Below are 12,339 nucleotides of genomic sequence, written 5' to 3'. Positions count from 1 at the left end.
AAGAAGCACTCTGTAATATTGCACGTAGTATAAACGAACACTAATGACATAATAGAATGTAAACAAATGGACATTGTGCTGCTCCTTCTGGTGTGTGCACATAGGAGACATGGAAATACTGTACATGGAGCCGGTCGAAACTCCTCAGTAAGCCGCAGTAATTAGTCCTTTGCAGAGGACAAAGAACACCACTTTATTGAATTAATTTTTATTGTTTGTATCATTTGTTTTCAATTTTATTTTATTTATAATCTAATGACGTTTAATGAATTGACAATAGTTTACCTTGAAAATAATAGTAAAAGAGTTTGTCGCCAGGGTTTATTCCTCAGGGCAGCTAATTTCTTAAAAAGTTCATCCCTTTTAACTTTAAATGGCCAATTAGTGAAGATTTTAAAAATTACAAAAGTACTTATTACAGTTGTATAGCATTACAATACATATAATTTGCTGTATATATTTATAATACAAAATGTATATCTGGTTCTAAAAAAAAAACACACACACACACACACAAATAATGTACCAGTGATAAGTTTTTTTTTTTTTAAGGGGGGGTGTTTTATTGGTTCTTCCCAAAAAAGTTTTAGCGATAAATACTTTTTTGGCAACACGACACACTTAACTGTCATCAGAGACAGGATCCATATGAGTCCTGCATCGGCATTGTCTATTATTATGCAAAACTTTCCAGCCACAACAAAAGCTGCACTGCTTCAATAGCAACTACAGTATATACAGTACATCCACAACTCGAGATCGTGTTCACGCTTGCTTTGATTCTCTTCTTGAACAAACAATAAGGCTTTTTTTTCTGCTCTGACGAGGAAAACACTCCAAAAGAAATCATGTAAATTCTTTTTGTTTGTCACTTGTCAAACAAAACCAATTTTGGTAGATTTGAGGTGGACATGTCCCAGTTTGAGCTAAAGAAGCTTTCAATTTAAAGACAGGCCACGCAATAATATAAGCGGACAATATTGTGTTCAGGGGCATCATAAAGACTAAAGTGATTTATCGGGACACAAAACGTGGCTTATACAAGCTGAATAATAATAATACATGGCGAGAACACACTTGAAATACAATGATGTTTAACATCAATTTAAAAGATATTGCACAGCTACCCCAAATGTTCAACTTTGCACAAAGCAAACGTATATTTATTCAAGCGCACGCTCACACACACACGTTAAAAAAGCTGGTTATTTACAGCACAAATGGCACATGTACAAGCATCAAACAAAGCAAAAATGTACAGAACAATGATTCCACCGGTTAGCCTGCCAAAGTTTGTGTCATCTATAACATGACCGTGAGCCATGAGAATGTAAAATCCTAGAAACACAAAATGAATGGCATGAGGCCTTTTGGAGAATTTTTAAAAAAATTTGTTTTGGTCCAAAACTGAAATTCATTGCACCACTAGAAACAAACCAAAACGGCTCCACGTGGTTCTAAAAGTCCTCGTGATAGGCTAAATTCTCACTCACATGGTTAAGGCAAGTTAAAGTTCAAACTTTGGCAAGTAATGGCAATCTCCCGTCCTATAACGTGATTTTTTTTCTTCTTCTTCTTTTTTTTTTTTTTTTTTTTACAATCACGATCATGCGACACTCCAGTGTGATCATTCAAGCGTTATTGCACATGCTCATTTTTTTTTTTTTTTTTTTGCGGCAGTTCAACCTCACAATTCAGCACACATGCTTGTTAGAAATGCCAAATTTTGCCACTTGAAGAACCGAAAAGGAGGCTGTGGACAAAACACGGAGCCATTTGCTGGTATCTATGACTTGCAATAGATGGATGTGGAAAATATTAAATATACAGCCACAAAACAGCTCCCAGGCCAACATTCCTCCATTTTGTCTGCTGATATATTGTGAATGTCAGCGAATTTGATGCATTGCCTCAGCAAAAAGATGAAAACAAATTCGGTGATTGTTGTAATTAAGGATTTTTGTTTTCTTGGACTTTGAGTGAACTTTCCTTGACAACACACACTGCACACTACTGTTCAAAAGATTGGGATCAACCAGAAAATGTCAGGTTTCCAGCGAAAACACACAACTGTATAAATACAAATACCGTTCAAAACTTTGGGGATCACTTAGAAATGTCCTTATTATTATTTGTTTAGATAAACATTTTTTCTTTTACCACATTAATAACTACATTTATTTATTTATTTATTTTAATCCCAGTGTTTACGCCCTGGTCCACACCCTCTACTGACTTTTTATTTATTTTTTAGAATTTCCCCCTGCTCACTTTTCCGCCTTACTCTGGGTGATGTGCTCGCACTCACAGCTGACAACGAGGCGCTCTAAAGCAGCCACCATCTGAAGGGAAGATGCATTTTCGGGGGGGTGTAGGCATAGCTAGCTAGCTAACTGCATGTTGCAATTGCGCCAGATAACTGCTGATGCGAATGAGGGCGCTCAAGTTATTAAATAGTGGGGGAGGGGAAAATGCCCAAGCCGAAATGCAGCACTAGGCACCGTTTTAGCTACACCAGAAAAAAAGTTAATGGATAAAATTAGCAGAGTGGTAGAGCTGGGTGTGATCCACATAGCAGTACAAATAGATTTTATATTTATTGAGGATATTGGCAAGGAGAATGAGATAAGTGATAAACAGAAGGAGGGCAAGAACAGAACCCTGTGGAACACTGGAAGTGACAGGAGATGAGTGGGATTTGAAAGATTTAAACTGGATGAAGTGAGTGTGAACTGAGTATGATATGAAATAGTCATAGTGCTTTTGTTCAAAATAATCATAATAAAAAAAACATGACTAAGTGACCCCAGACTTGTATGTGTGTGCAGTGTTCCTCTCACAAACCTCATTTTAACATGCACAAAACACCTTTTCCCCTCCGCAGGCTTTCGGAAGAAGGCGCTCCCCCGTTCGGGAGCATCTTCAAGCCGCTCTATCCGGCTTGTCATTGAAACCACCACGGACACATTTCACACACCTTCTGTCACACACACTGCTGACAGTTACACTCAAAGAACATCATTAACTGGAGTTTTGGGGGCTAAAGAGAGTGAAGGGAGTTTGTCAAGGCCTGGTTGAAGTTGGAGGCTAAAGAGGAGGGGGAAAGTCTTGGCTATTTTTAATATTGAGGTCACAGGTGGTGGCATTGAGGCTGGTTGTTAGGTGGTCTAAAGCAAGCATTGGCTGGTGCGCTTCCTGGCCACTGGAGCGACCGGACATTGGCTTGATTTGATGCCGTCGGTCCTCAGGCAAAGGACATCAACAGGCTGCTCTCGGGCGTCACCTCCTGGTTTCTCAGCTGCATGTACGAGAGTGAGAGGAGAAGGTTTCAAATGAAATTGTCCAAGTACAATAGAGAATTGTTTCACCCAGGTCATATCTGGGGCTCTGTAACAAAAAGATTACTCCGAGTAGCAGTTTTATGGTGTTTGTGTTAGTTGTATGATTGCAGGTGGTGTGCTGAAGATAAGCGGTGAGTGCCGTGCTCCTTAACAACCACAACATGCACACACACGAAAACACACGCAGTCGTCCATGCGGTTGTGACTTTGAGTGTGCATTTCTTTGAGGGTTTGTGACTCACAGAATATTGAGAAATTTGGCTTCCTATTTTTATTCTAACACTGCAGATGTAAAAAAAATAAATAAATAAAAAAAAATTAAAAAAATGGTGATGGGGCTCAGTGTTCTCAAGTTCTTCCACACCAAACTCATCCAAGCATGCCTTTATGGACCTTGCATTATACACCCGGGCAAACCGTGTGGACCGTCTCCCAAACTGTTTACACAAAGTTGGACGAATATAATTTTTCCAAATTGTCGTGGTGAAGAATACAATTAGATTTTGATCAAATAAAATATTACAGTATGACTATGGGCAACATGGTGGGACGTCTGCCTCACAGTCAAGATGTCCCGGGTTCGAATCTCAGCTACAGCCTTCTTGTGTGGAGTTTACATGGGTTTTCTCCGGATAATGGAACGAAACCCCAGCGATGGAGGGAGGGGGCATTACTGTATATGAATTTGCAAATAGTGAACTGGGAAACTGCGGGGATTACTGTACTCCAGCTTTCGCCTACGTTCCAAAAACGTACGTTACCCGCTATCCTAGTCATGACACGTGTTATAGAAAATGGATGGATGGATGAATATTACATATAAGTACAGTCTGTTACTGTACTTTTTAATGGGGCTGAAGTTGGCTAAAAGATGGTAAAGCGCTGATGTCGGCGTGATTGCAAACGACAAATGAACACCAAGGTAAAAGCTGCCCCACATCACATTAAAAATAAAAACCAGCATCTGGGACAGCGTCTACCTGTTCTGGCAAGACAATTACCGGCATAGGGAGAGGAAGAGGAGGAGCTTAGAGAGGAAAGTCTCTGCTCGTTCTTCTGGAGGTGTTCATACGCAGAGACAGGTGTGAGACAAAGGGACGAGTGAGACACAAACAGACAAAAAAGTGATGGGATCATAGATAATGACAAGAAAAGAGAACATCCGGATACAAATAATGCTTTGACCTGGGGACACGTCATACCCCAAACAATTAGGTAAAAAAAAAAAAAAAAAAGTTACCTCCAAATTTGTCCTGGCTTTCTTCAAAACATCACGAGTCCTCGACACTGCAAAAACAAGGACTTTATTTTTATTTCTGGTTCTTTGTTAACAAAATAAAATAAAAAAAATACACAATTTTTCAACAAAACCTTGTGTCGTAGTCAGACACGGGTCAAGGAATATCCCATTAACCCAATTTAGGGTATTCATTTAAATTGTGTTTTTTAATTAAACTTTTTTCCACCCACAAAATTAGCATCAAAATTATGACTAAATGTTTTTTTTTAACCTCAGGGACTTTTTCAAAAATGTATAGACATTCCAGTAATAATAATCCCCAATTATATTCAAGTATCAATTCTTCACTGATTGGCTGGGAGAAACGACATGGTTCTACTGCCTCATAGTGAGGTGGGTGACGTCCACCTAAGCTTCTGCTAGCAAGTATGGTTCCTCACCCTTTAAATAATTACATTTTTGTTCCAGGTCTGTCTTCTACAGATGGTAATACAAATTTGGAAGTATTTGAAATTCAACCGCTGCAGCTTTTTCTCTCCCACTCGTGTCATATTTGGTCATCTCTTCCTCAACTCAGCCTGTCTTGTGCAAAATCCAGACTTACACTGGTTGACTATGAAATGCTCCATGCTCTCCTTGGTGCGGCTGGTGCTCCTCAGTCTGTGAATCGTCCCCTTCAGGACCTCCTCCTGCTCAGACATGCGTAGCTTCAGGGACAAGATCTCCTCTTGCATAGACTGCTCCTGTGTCGAAACCACATGAAAATGCATGAATATTTTAATTTCGCTGATTTAAAGACCAGTTAAATCAGGAATTTGCATCACGGCGCTCGTGCAAACCTTCTTCAGGTTCGGGATGGACACGTCAGCGCTGGGCAGCGCCGCCCTCCAAAACATCTTCAGAAGAGATGCTGTCTCCTCCAAAATCTGCCTCAGGGTCTTGGTGTTGGATAGGAGACTCTTAGCACTGCCATGATCCAAGAACTGCATGGAGAAACTAGTCAGATTCCAGCTCAACAGATATTTTTTAAAACACAAAAACAGGAGCATATCAACACCTGGCCAGTGCACCTACAGAAATGGAAAACAACAGTGGAACCTCAGAACTCGCTTGTACATGTTGAATACATTCAATATTTTTGCAAAAAACGAAAAAAAAAGTCTTAAATAAAAAAAAAACAAATTAAAAAATGTCTTACATAAATTTGAATATAATGGAAAAGTCATGAAAAAAATATTTTAGTAGCTCAATTAAAAAACAGTTCAATTCACTTCACGACAGTAATATCTATATTTGATAATTGTGTTGCAGCAAGGTTCTCACCATCTCACTGTTCTGTTTCTGGGTGCCCCCTAATGGTGAAGGGGGGCTCAGGCATGCATGCAGCGCTGCCTCCATGCGCTGCACGATGCCGCGACCTTCCAAGACTTGCTGTTGTAGAGCGGTAAAGTCGTCCACGTGACCGACGGCGTGGCGGCCATAACGGTTGGCGAACGAGCCGTCGGGGGCGTCACCTTCCAGCTCGGAGTGAAGGTCAAGAGGGTCTGCGGTTGTTGAGAGAAAATGGAAGGATATTTATTTAATTCTAAGTCGGTGAGATGTGAATAAAGCACAGCGCTGACAGGCACATTAGAACCAAACTGTGTACAAGTCAAGCCACAGACATGCAGTGCAGTTAAAGTCACACCGTTGGCAGTGCTATGGCTGTCATCCTGGTCCGAGTACGGGGGACAGGGAGATCCACAGTTAAAGAGACCAATGTCCCTGACCGGTGGAGACGGGGCCGGGTCTGAGGAGCACACAGATACACAAACCGGGCTTGGACACACATCACACCAAAGACTACACATGCTCAGTGAACCTCCGCATATTCGCGGTTCGCTTGCCACAAATTCATCTAATCTTTATTCTATGCCCTAGGTTGCCACAAGATGGCGCCAAAGCCCTGGCAAATAGGAAAATAGTAATTGGTGTCAAGAAAGTATTGCTCAAGTGATACATCTTGACTGATAGACTCAGATCTTTGTATATTGGGGAGGAGCTAAGTTTAGCCTGGCTTGTAAGTGGAAGGTACAGACAGTCTACGCCGCATGTGGAAGTACGCACGCATTTATGGTGATTTTAATCAAATCATCTGTAAGCAATTTATTTTTAAAGGTAATGTAAGATGAGTTTGAATTGATATTAGTGTTTTGTATTAGTATTTTTTTATGTTTTTCATACAGAAAAATACCACTGTCTTATATAAAAACAATCAAACAATAACAGAGAATGTAAAGGAATAAACTGTTATAGATTACTGTACTGTACTGTATTCTATCGAAAGGAATGGAAAAAACATGAATTCGTTCCAGTCTCTCCCCAAAAAACAAGCAATTTTGAAATGTTTATTAATTAATAATGAAAATAGGATTTAGAATATCTCCTTAAAATAAAATATATAGTAATACCACAATTAAATAGAATATAAAGAATTAAACAGTTTGTACATCATGATTAATTAATTGTGACTCGTACTGGTGTGTGCAACTTGGCCACCAAGGGGAGTATAATACAGTCATGAAGACAAATTGCAGTAATATTAGTCATTTTTTGCAGGGGGTATAGAAAATAAGCCTGTGAGTATTGTTATATTTTCTGTCTACATATGTTGCTCCGCCATTCATATTCAAATATCCGTTGCTTAAAAGGTAGTAACACCGCGACGATCATGTGCTATTCGTTAGTTAGCCTATGGCATTTTGCTTTGTGTGTTGGCATTAAGCTGGCGGAAGACAAAGTTGTGTGGTTGCTTTAAATACACGTGTAGGTCTCTTTGTTTGATGTTTTGTTTGACAGTAAACTTCAACTTGGAGTGGTGTTGAAAAGCTTGAAGCCTCTTTTTTTTTTTGAAGAAGAAGAATTGTTTAATATCTGCCAAACTGCTGCTTGTTGTGATGTGAGTTATTTGCTATTTGTGGCAGGGCTCGGTCCCCATCCCCGGGGAATAGCGGGGGTTTACTGTATATGCAGCGGAGCGTTACCGTGCAGCAACGGTCGCCTGTAGAAATGTTCTCTCTGCGGGCTGGCGCTGAAGGCCGACAGGGACGCCGTGCGAGGGGAGCCGCCGCCCAGCTTCTGTTCCAGCTGCTTGTGGAGCTCCAGCTGCTTGAGGGCGCTGTTCTCCTGGACGCTGGTCTGCAGCTGGGCTCGCAGACTCCTCACCTCGCTCAGTAGCTCACCCAACTCCACGGGCAGGCCGGGGGTCTCGCACAGGTAGCCTGAATCCACAACACAATTTCCAGGTTCACAGTTGCAGTTTCAGGAGTTTTCATCAGCATGGGTTTCTGTTCGTCGTTTTCAATTGTCGAAAGGTAATAAACAAAATATTAATTATGCAAAGTATTCCAATAACAACTTAGGTGAAAAATCACTTGAAAATTGCTATCCAATTCTTATTAATAACAATGTTTATTGTTGTTGTTATCATAATTATTCATATACGACTCTTACAATCTTTCTATTATTGTTATTATTGAAATCATTATTGCTATGATCAGATTTGAATTCATAATACTGAATACCTCATTATTTTGTGTCATTATTATTATTATGATTTTATCATTCATTTGATAATTATTATTGTAATTATTATTATTATTATTATTGTGATGATCAGTTCTGAATAAAATTTGGTTGTATACAGTACAAGGTAACATTTAAATTATTATTGTCATCCTCATCAGATTTGTATTACATTTGATTTAAAGGTTTAAATTAATAGTAATACTTGTTAAAATATTGTTATCATTATTATTATGTAGGTTGTAATGATATACAGTAATAGAGTACACACATAGCTAATAATGAAAACATTTTCGACGTGTGGTTCTTGTTACTGCCACTAGATAGTGCTATGGTGACGTTTTGATACGTAACTCTGCACACTTGACATTTCAAAATGCTATTTTGAAGAGTGTGATGAGACAAACCTTTGGTGGATTTAAAGCTGGAGCACACTCGATCATAAACATGCAGTTCAGTCTGCAGGGAGTGAATGAGCTCCCTGCTCTCACCCAGCTGCTGCTGTAGTAGAGACGCCTCGTGCTGCACTCTTGAGTACACACACGTAACATAGGAGAAGAAAAGGCATTTAGAAGACAGATTTTTCTCTAAGCTTTTCTAGCATGCACACACCTGTTGATCTTCTCCTGGCTGGCCTGCCTCTCCTGCCTCAAGTCGTGGATCTGCTGTCCCTGCTCCTCACTGTGCGTCTGAAGTCGTCTCAACTCCTCCTTCCACTGCTCGGCCTCTAGTTCGGCCTGCTTGAGGCGAGTGCGCGCTGCGATCAGCTCCTCACATGAGTCTGAGCAACAACAACAAAACACTTACAGTACAAGTTAGAGCATAAACAGTATAATGGGCACACCTCCAGATGGGCTACCTGTGCTGGCCTGCAGACGAGACTGCAGATTCAAATTCTCGTCTGTCAGGACTCTGATTTCATTAGACAGATGTGTGACTGTGTCCAGCCCCTGAATGTAGATGTTTGTTGGTGCACCTGTACAATACAATAGCAACAAATTAATGAAAACTACTAACCCTATACTGTATAGTCAAAAATATTTGTATCTTTTACAACACATAATGTATACAGTAATCCCGCGAGTAACTGAAGGCTCCAACTAAAAATGGTTACAATTGCCTTTATTAATAGTTAAAACTTAAACAGGCAGACAGACAGGGCTTTGGCGCCATTTTACAGCCAAACTGATATTGGAGCTGTAGTACCTCCGTCACGCCCAGGGTTCGCAAGTTTCTCTTCCAGCTGCTGTCGGAGCCTCTCGTTGGTCCGAATGGACTCTTCCAGACGCTGGCGGAGACAGCGCACCTCTCGTAGGTGCTCTTCAATTACATTCGGCCCTGAAAACAAAACATTTTCCACTTTATCATCTAACATGCTATGTAATATATTTGTTTGTGTGTGTATTACTGGATTCTAGCTAAACTCTGTGTGGCGTATTTTCCATTTTCTGAGCCACTTATCCTCACAAGGGTCGCGGGATTGCTCGAGCCTATCCCAGCTATCTTCGGGCAGGAGGCGGGGTACACCCTGTACTGGTTGCCAGCCAATCGCAGGGCAGACATAAACAAACAACCATTTGCACTCACATTCACACCTACGGGCAATTTAGAGTCTTCAATAAACCTACCATGCATTTTTTTGGGATGTTGGAGGAAACCAGAGTGCCCGGAGAAAACCCACAGAGGCACAGGGAGAACATGCAAACTCCACACAGGCGGGGCCGGGGATTGAACCCCGGTCCACAGAACTAATAGATCGGCTATATATGTGGAGGATAAACTACCTGCTCTCGAACGTGGAGGGAATTTGTCTGGAAGAATCTTGTAAGGTTTTTTTATTACCCCAGAGTTAAAACGCAAACAACTAAAAACACAACAAAGATGTTGGCATAAATGTGGGGAAGTTGATGGGAATCATTTACATATATTTTGGAAATGTAAAAATGTGATTGGGTTTGGAAATACTGTTGTTAATATAATGCGTCAAATATTGAGATATCAAATTTGTGTAACCCCTTAAGTTCCATATCTCTGCAACTTTCAGAATAATGTGATTCTTAAAAAGGATGAGTATTTGGTTAAGATAATGTTGGTGGCTGCAAAAAAAATAAATACATTTTTAAATAACAAGGCATTGGGGGAAGGTGACCATTCCATCAACGGACCAGTGGAAAACTACAATGGAGGAAATTTTTCCAATGGAAAAACTGACTCACAGACTGAGACTACAAGAACAACAGCTGAACAAATAGTGATAAATAAATATATATAGACAAAAGCTATAGACCAACTGCTAATACCCAATTTTTAATTTAGATTTTTTTTTAAAGATTTTAACCATGTTTTTGTTTTGTTTTGCTGTTATATTTGTGTATAACCTTGTTAAAAATTAATAAAAATGTAAGTGCCAAAAAAAGCTACACTTGATTGATTTTGACGAAGACTCTTCGTAACTTCCACAAACAAACCAGGCTAAACTTGACTCCTCACCGACATATAATGCTGTTTGTTTTCAGTTAACATGTTTCCCTTTAATATACTTTCTTGGAACAAATACTGTATTACTTTGCTGTTCAGACAGAGCTTTGGCAACATCTTGTGGCATCTTATGGCATTTTAAAAAAAGCACATAGTAAGTGATTCAAAGACTTTTTCAGTGAATAACGGCAGATAGGTTGAAAACGTAGAAAGGATACGACTTTTAGATATCAAACTTTTAAAATTGTAAAAAAAAACAAAAAAACGTTTTTTTCCCCTTACATTTGTTTAAAACCTCTTAAAATGTATTCCACTTTCTCATGTAATTTCCAGCTAAAAGATACTCATTCAACAAATAAAAAAAAATATATATTTAAAATCAAAATTTTGAGTAATTCCAGATGCAATTGTATTCATCATAAAATTAACAAAAACAGTTACATTAAAGATATGATATTTCAAAGGCAAGTCATTTGTAAGATGCTACTGCCCAAGAATGATGTAAACCTGATAGATACAGTCGATAAGTTTACCTGTCTGGGTACTTCCTAGGAGATGTCCAGGGACTCCAGAATAGTTCCCCATAGGCTGAGTCATGTTGTCCATGTCCCAGAAAGCCCCTCCTCCTGTCAGCAGACCCGAGTCTGACTTGAGCGAGTGACCCTCAGGAATGCCGCCCAACTGGTACTGTTGAAAGGTGTGATGGGGTAGCTGGCTGTAGCCGGAGAGCTCGCACTGGTTGGGGGAACCGGGTGAGAGAGCAAACCGAGGCTTGCCGGGAAGATCCGGGAACCCTGGAAACACACAGAAATTATGAATGGATGAATGTGTGAGATGTGTGAGCAAAAGAAGGTGACAAACACTCCCGGCACCCCCCTCACCCCTTATCTGCTCATTCATCTGTTTGTACAATGTGTCCAGCTCTGGGCGAACAGCCATCACAGACAGGGCTCTAAGGCGTGGGTCACTTGTGACCTCCTTACCCCGGACATCAGGGTCACGAGGGGGAGGGAAGGACGAGGAAAGGGGAATACTGAGAGGGGCTGGCAGAGAATGACAGCAAGTAACATAAAGAGACAGAAAAGAAATGGGGGGAACTTTTCAAGCCTTGAGTCGTGAATCCTGTACCTTTAAAGGACGGACTGGTCAAACCCACAGAAGCTGAGTAAAGCGTGCCGGGACAGCTGAGGGAGGGTTGGAGGGGTCCACGAGGAGGAGTGATAGATGGATGGGCTAAAAGGTGGGAATGGAAGATGAAGGACAGAAAAGAGAACCAAAGAAAGAAGAAAAGACGGCCAGTTACCATCTTGATCGGATTGTAGCCGCTGTTCCTCATCCTGATACTCTCGGGCGTCTAAATCAGAGCACAGATCCAGGTCTTCATTGGTTTGACACTCATCCGACACAAAGGAGGTCCTGTCTGATGGGTCGGTGGTCTCCGAGAGGGCTTGGCAGCTGGATGGTGTCTCAGGACGGTGCTGCAGCTTGTTGTGGAGAGACTCGATGATTTTATCTTTCTGTTGAAGTTCTTTGCTTAGCCTGCAAGGGAAAGTGAAAACACAGGGCAAAGTAACATTGCCAACATATCCATTTGTTGTATTAATTTAGCAGTTTTCTCCTAAAATGGTTCAATTAAAATGTATTTTCAACTTTTGTATATATTTTTTATTCATTCATGAAATTAAATAATTGTTAATTGATTTATTGTTATTTTTA

The 12,339-nt window shown here is 40.4% G+C and overlaps 1 protein-coding gene across 10 annotated transcripts in view; it reads right to left on the bottom strand.

Moving 5' to 3' along the window:
- Positions 1-1,478: 1,478 nt before the first annotated feature.
- pde4dip (phosphodiesterase 4D interacting protein) overlaps positions 1,479-12,339 on the bottom strand; it is a 57,376-nt gene continuing 46,515 nt past the window's right edge. For 7 of the 10 annotated variants that reach the window (XM_061693105.1, XM_061693106.1, XM_061693107.1 and 4 more), the window contains 16 exons: positions 11,927-12,162; positions 11,752-11,856; positions 11,505-11,666; positions 11,157-11,417; positions 9,352-9,483; positions 9,005-9,121; positions 8,758-8,926; positions 8,553-8,674; positions 7,605-7,841; positions 6,269-6,370; positions 5,905-6,125; positions 5,421-5,564; positions 5,186-5,324; positions 4,582-4,628; positions 4,343-4,397; positions 1,479-3,298 (listed from right to left, as the gene is read on the bottom strand). In XM_061693105.1, the coding sequence (XP_061549089.1) occupies positions 3,168-3,298; positions 4,343-4,397; positions 4,582-4,628; positions 5,186-5,324; positions 5,421-5,564; positions 5,905-6,125; positions 6,269-6,370; positions 7,605-7,841; positions 8,553-8,674; positions 8,758-8,926; positions 9,005-9,121; positions 9,352-9,483; positions 11,157-11,417; positions 11,505-11,666; positions 11,752-11,856; positions 11,927-12,162 (2,380 nt within the window). In that variant the 3' untranslated portion in view covers positions 1,479-3,167. The remainder of the gene's footprint in view (positions 3,299-4,342; positions 4,398-4,581; positions 4,629-5,185; positions 5,325-5,420; positions 5,565-5,904; positions 6,126-6,268; positions 6,371-7,604; positions 7,842-8,552; positions 8,675-8,757; positions 8,927-9,004; positions 9,122-9,351; positions 9,484-11,156; positions 11,418-11,504; positions 11,667-11,751; positions 11,857-11,926; positions 12,163-12,339) is intronic. The other 3 variants (XM_061693102.1, XM_061693103.1, XM_061693104.1) reach the window with 3 other exon arrangements.

Source organism: Phycodurus eques, chromosome 13 (assembly GCF_024500275.1).
Source record: "Phycodurus eques isolate BA_2022a chromosome 13, UOR_Pequ_1.1, whole genome shotgun sequence".
Taxonomy (NCBI): domain Eukaryota; kingdom Metazoa; phylum Chordata; class Actinopteri; order Syngnathiformes; family Syngnathidae; genus Phycodurus; species Phycodurus eques.
The sequence above is the reverse complement of the archived record's forward strand: the minus strand, read 5'-3'. Positions and strand labels throughout refer to the sequence as shown.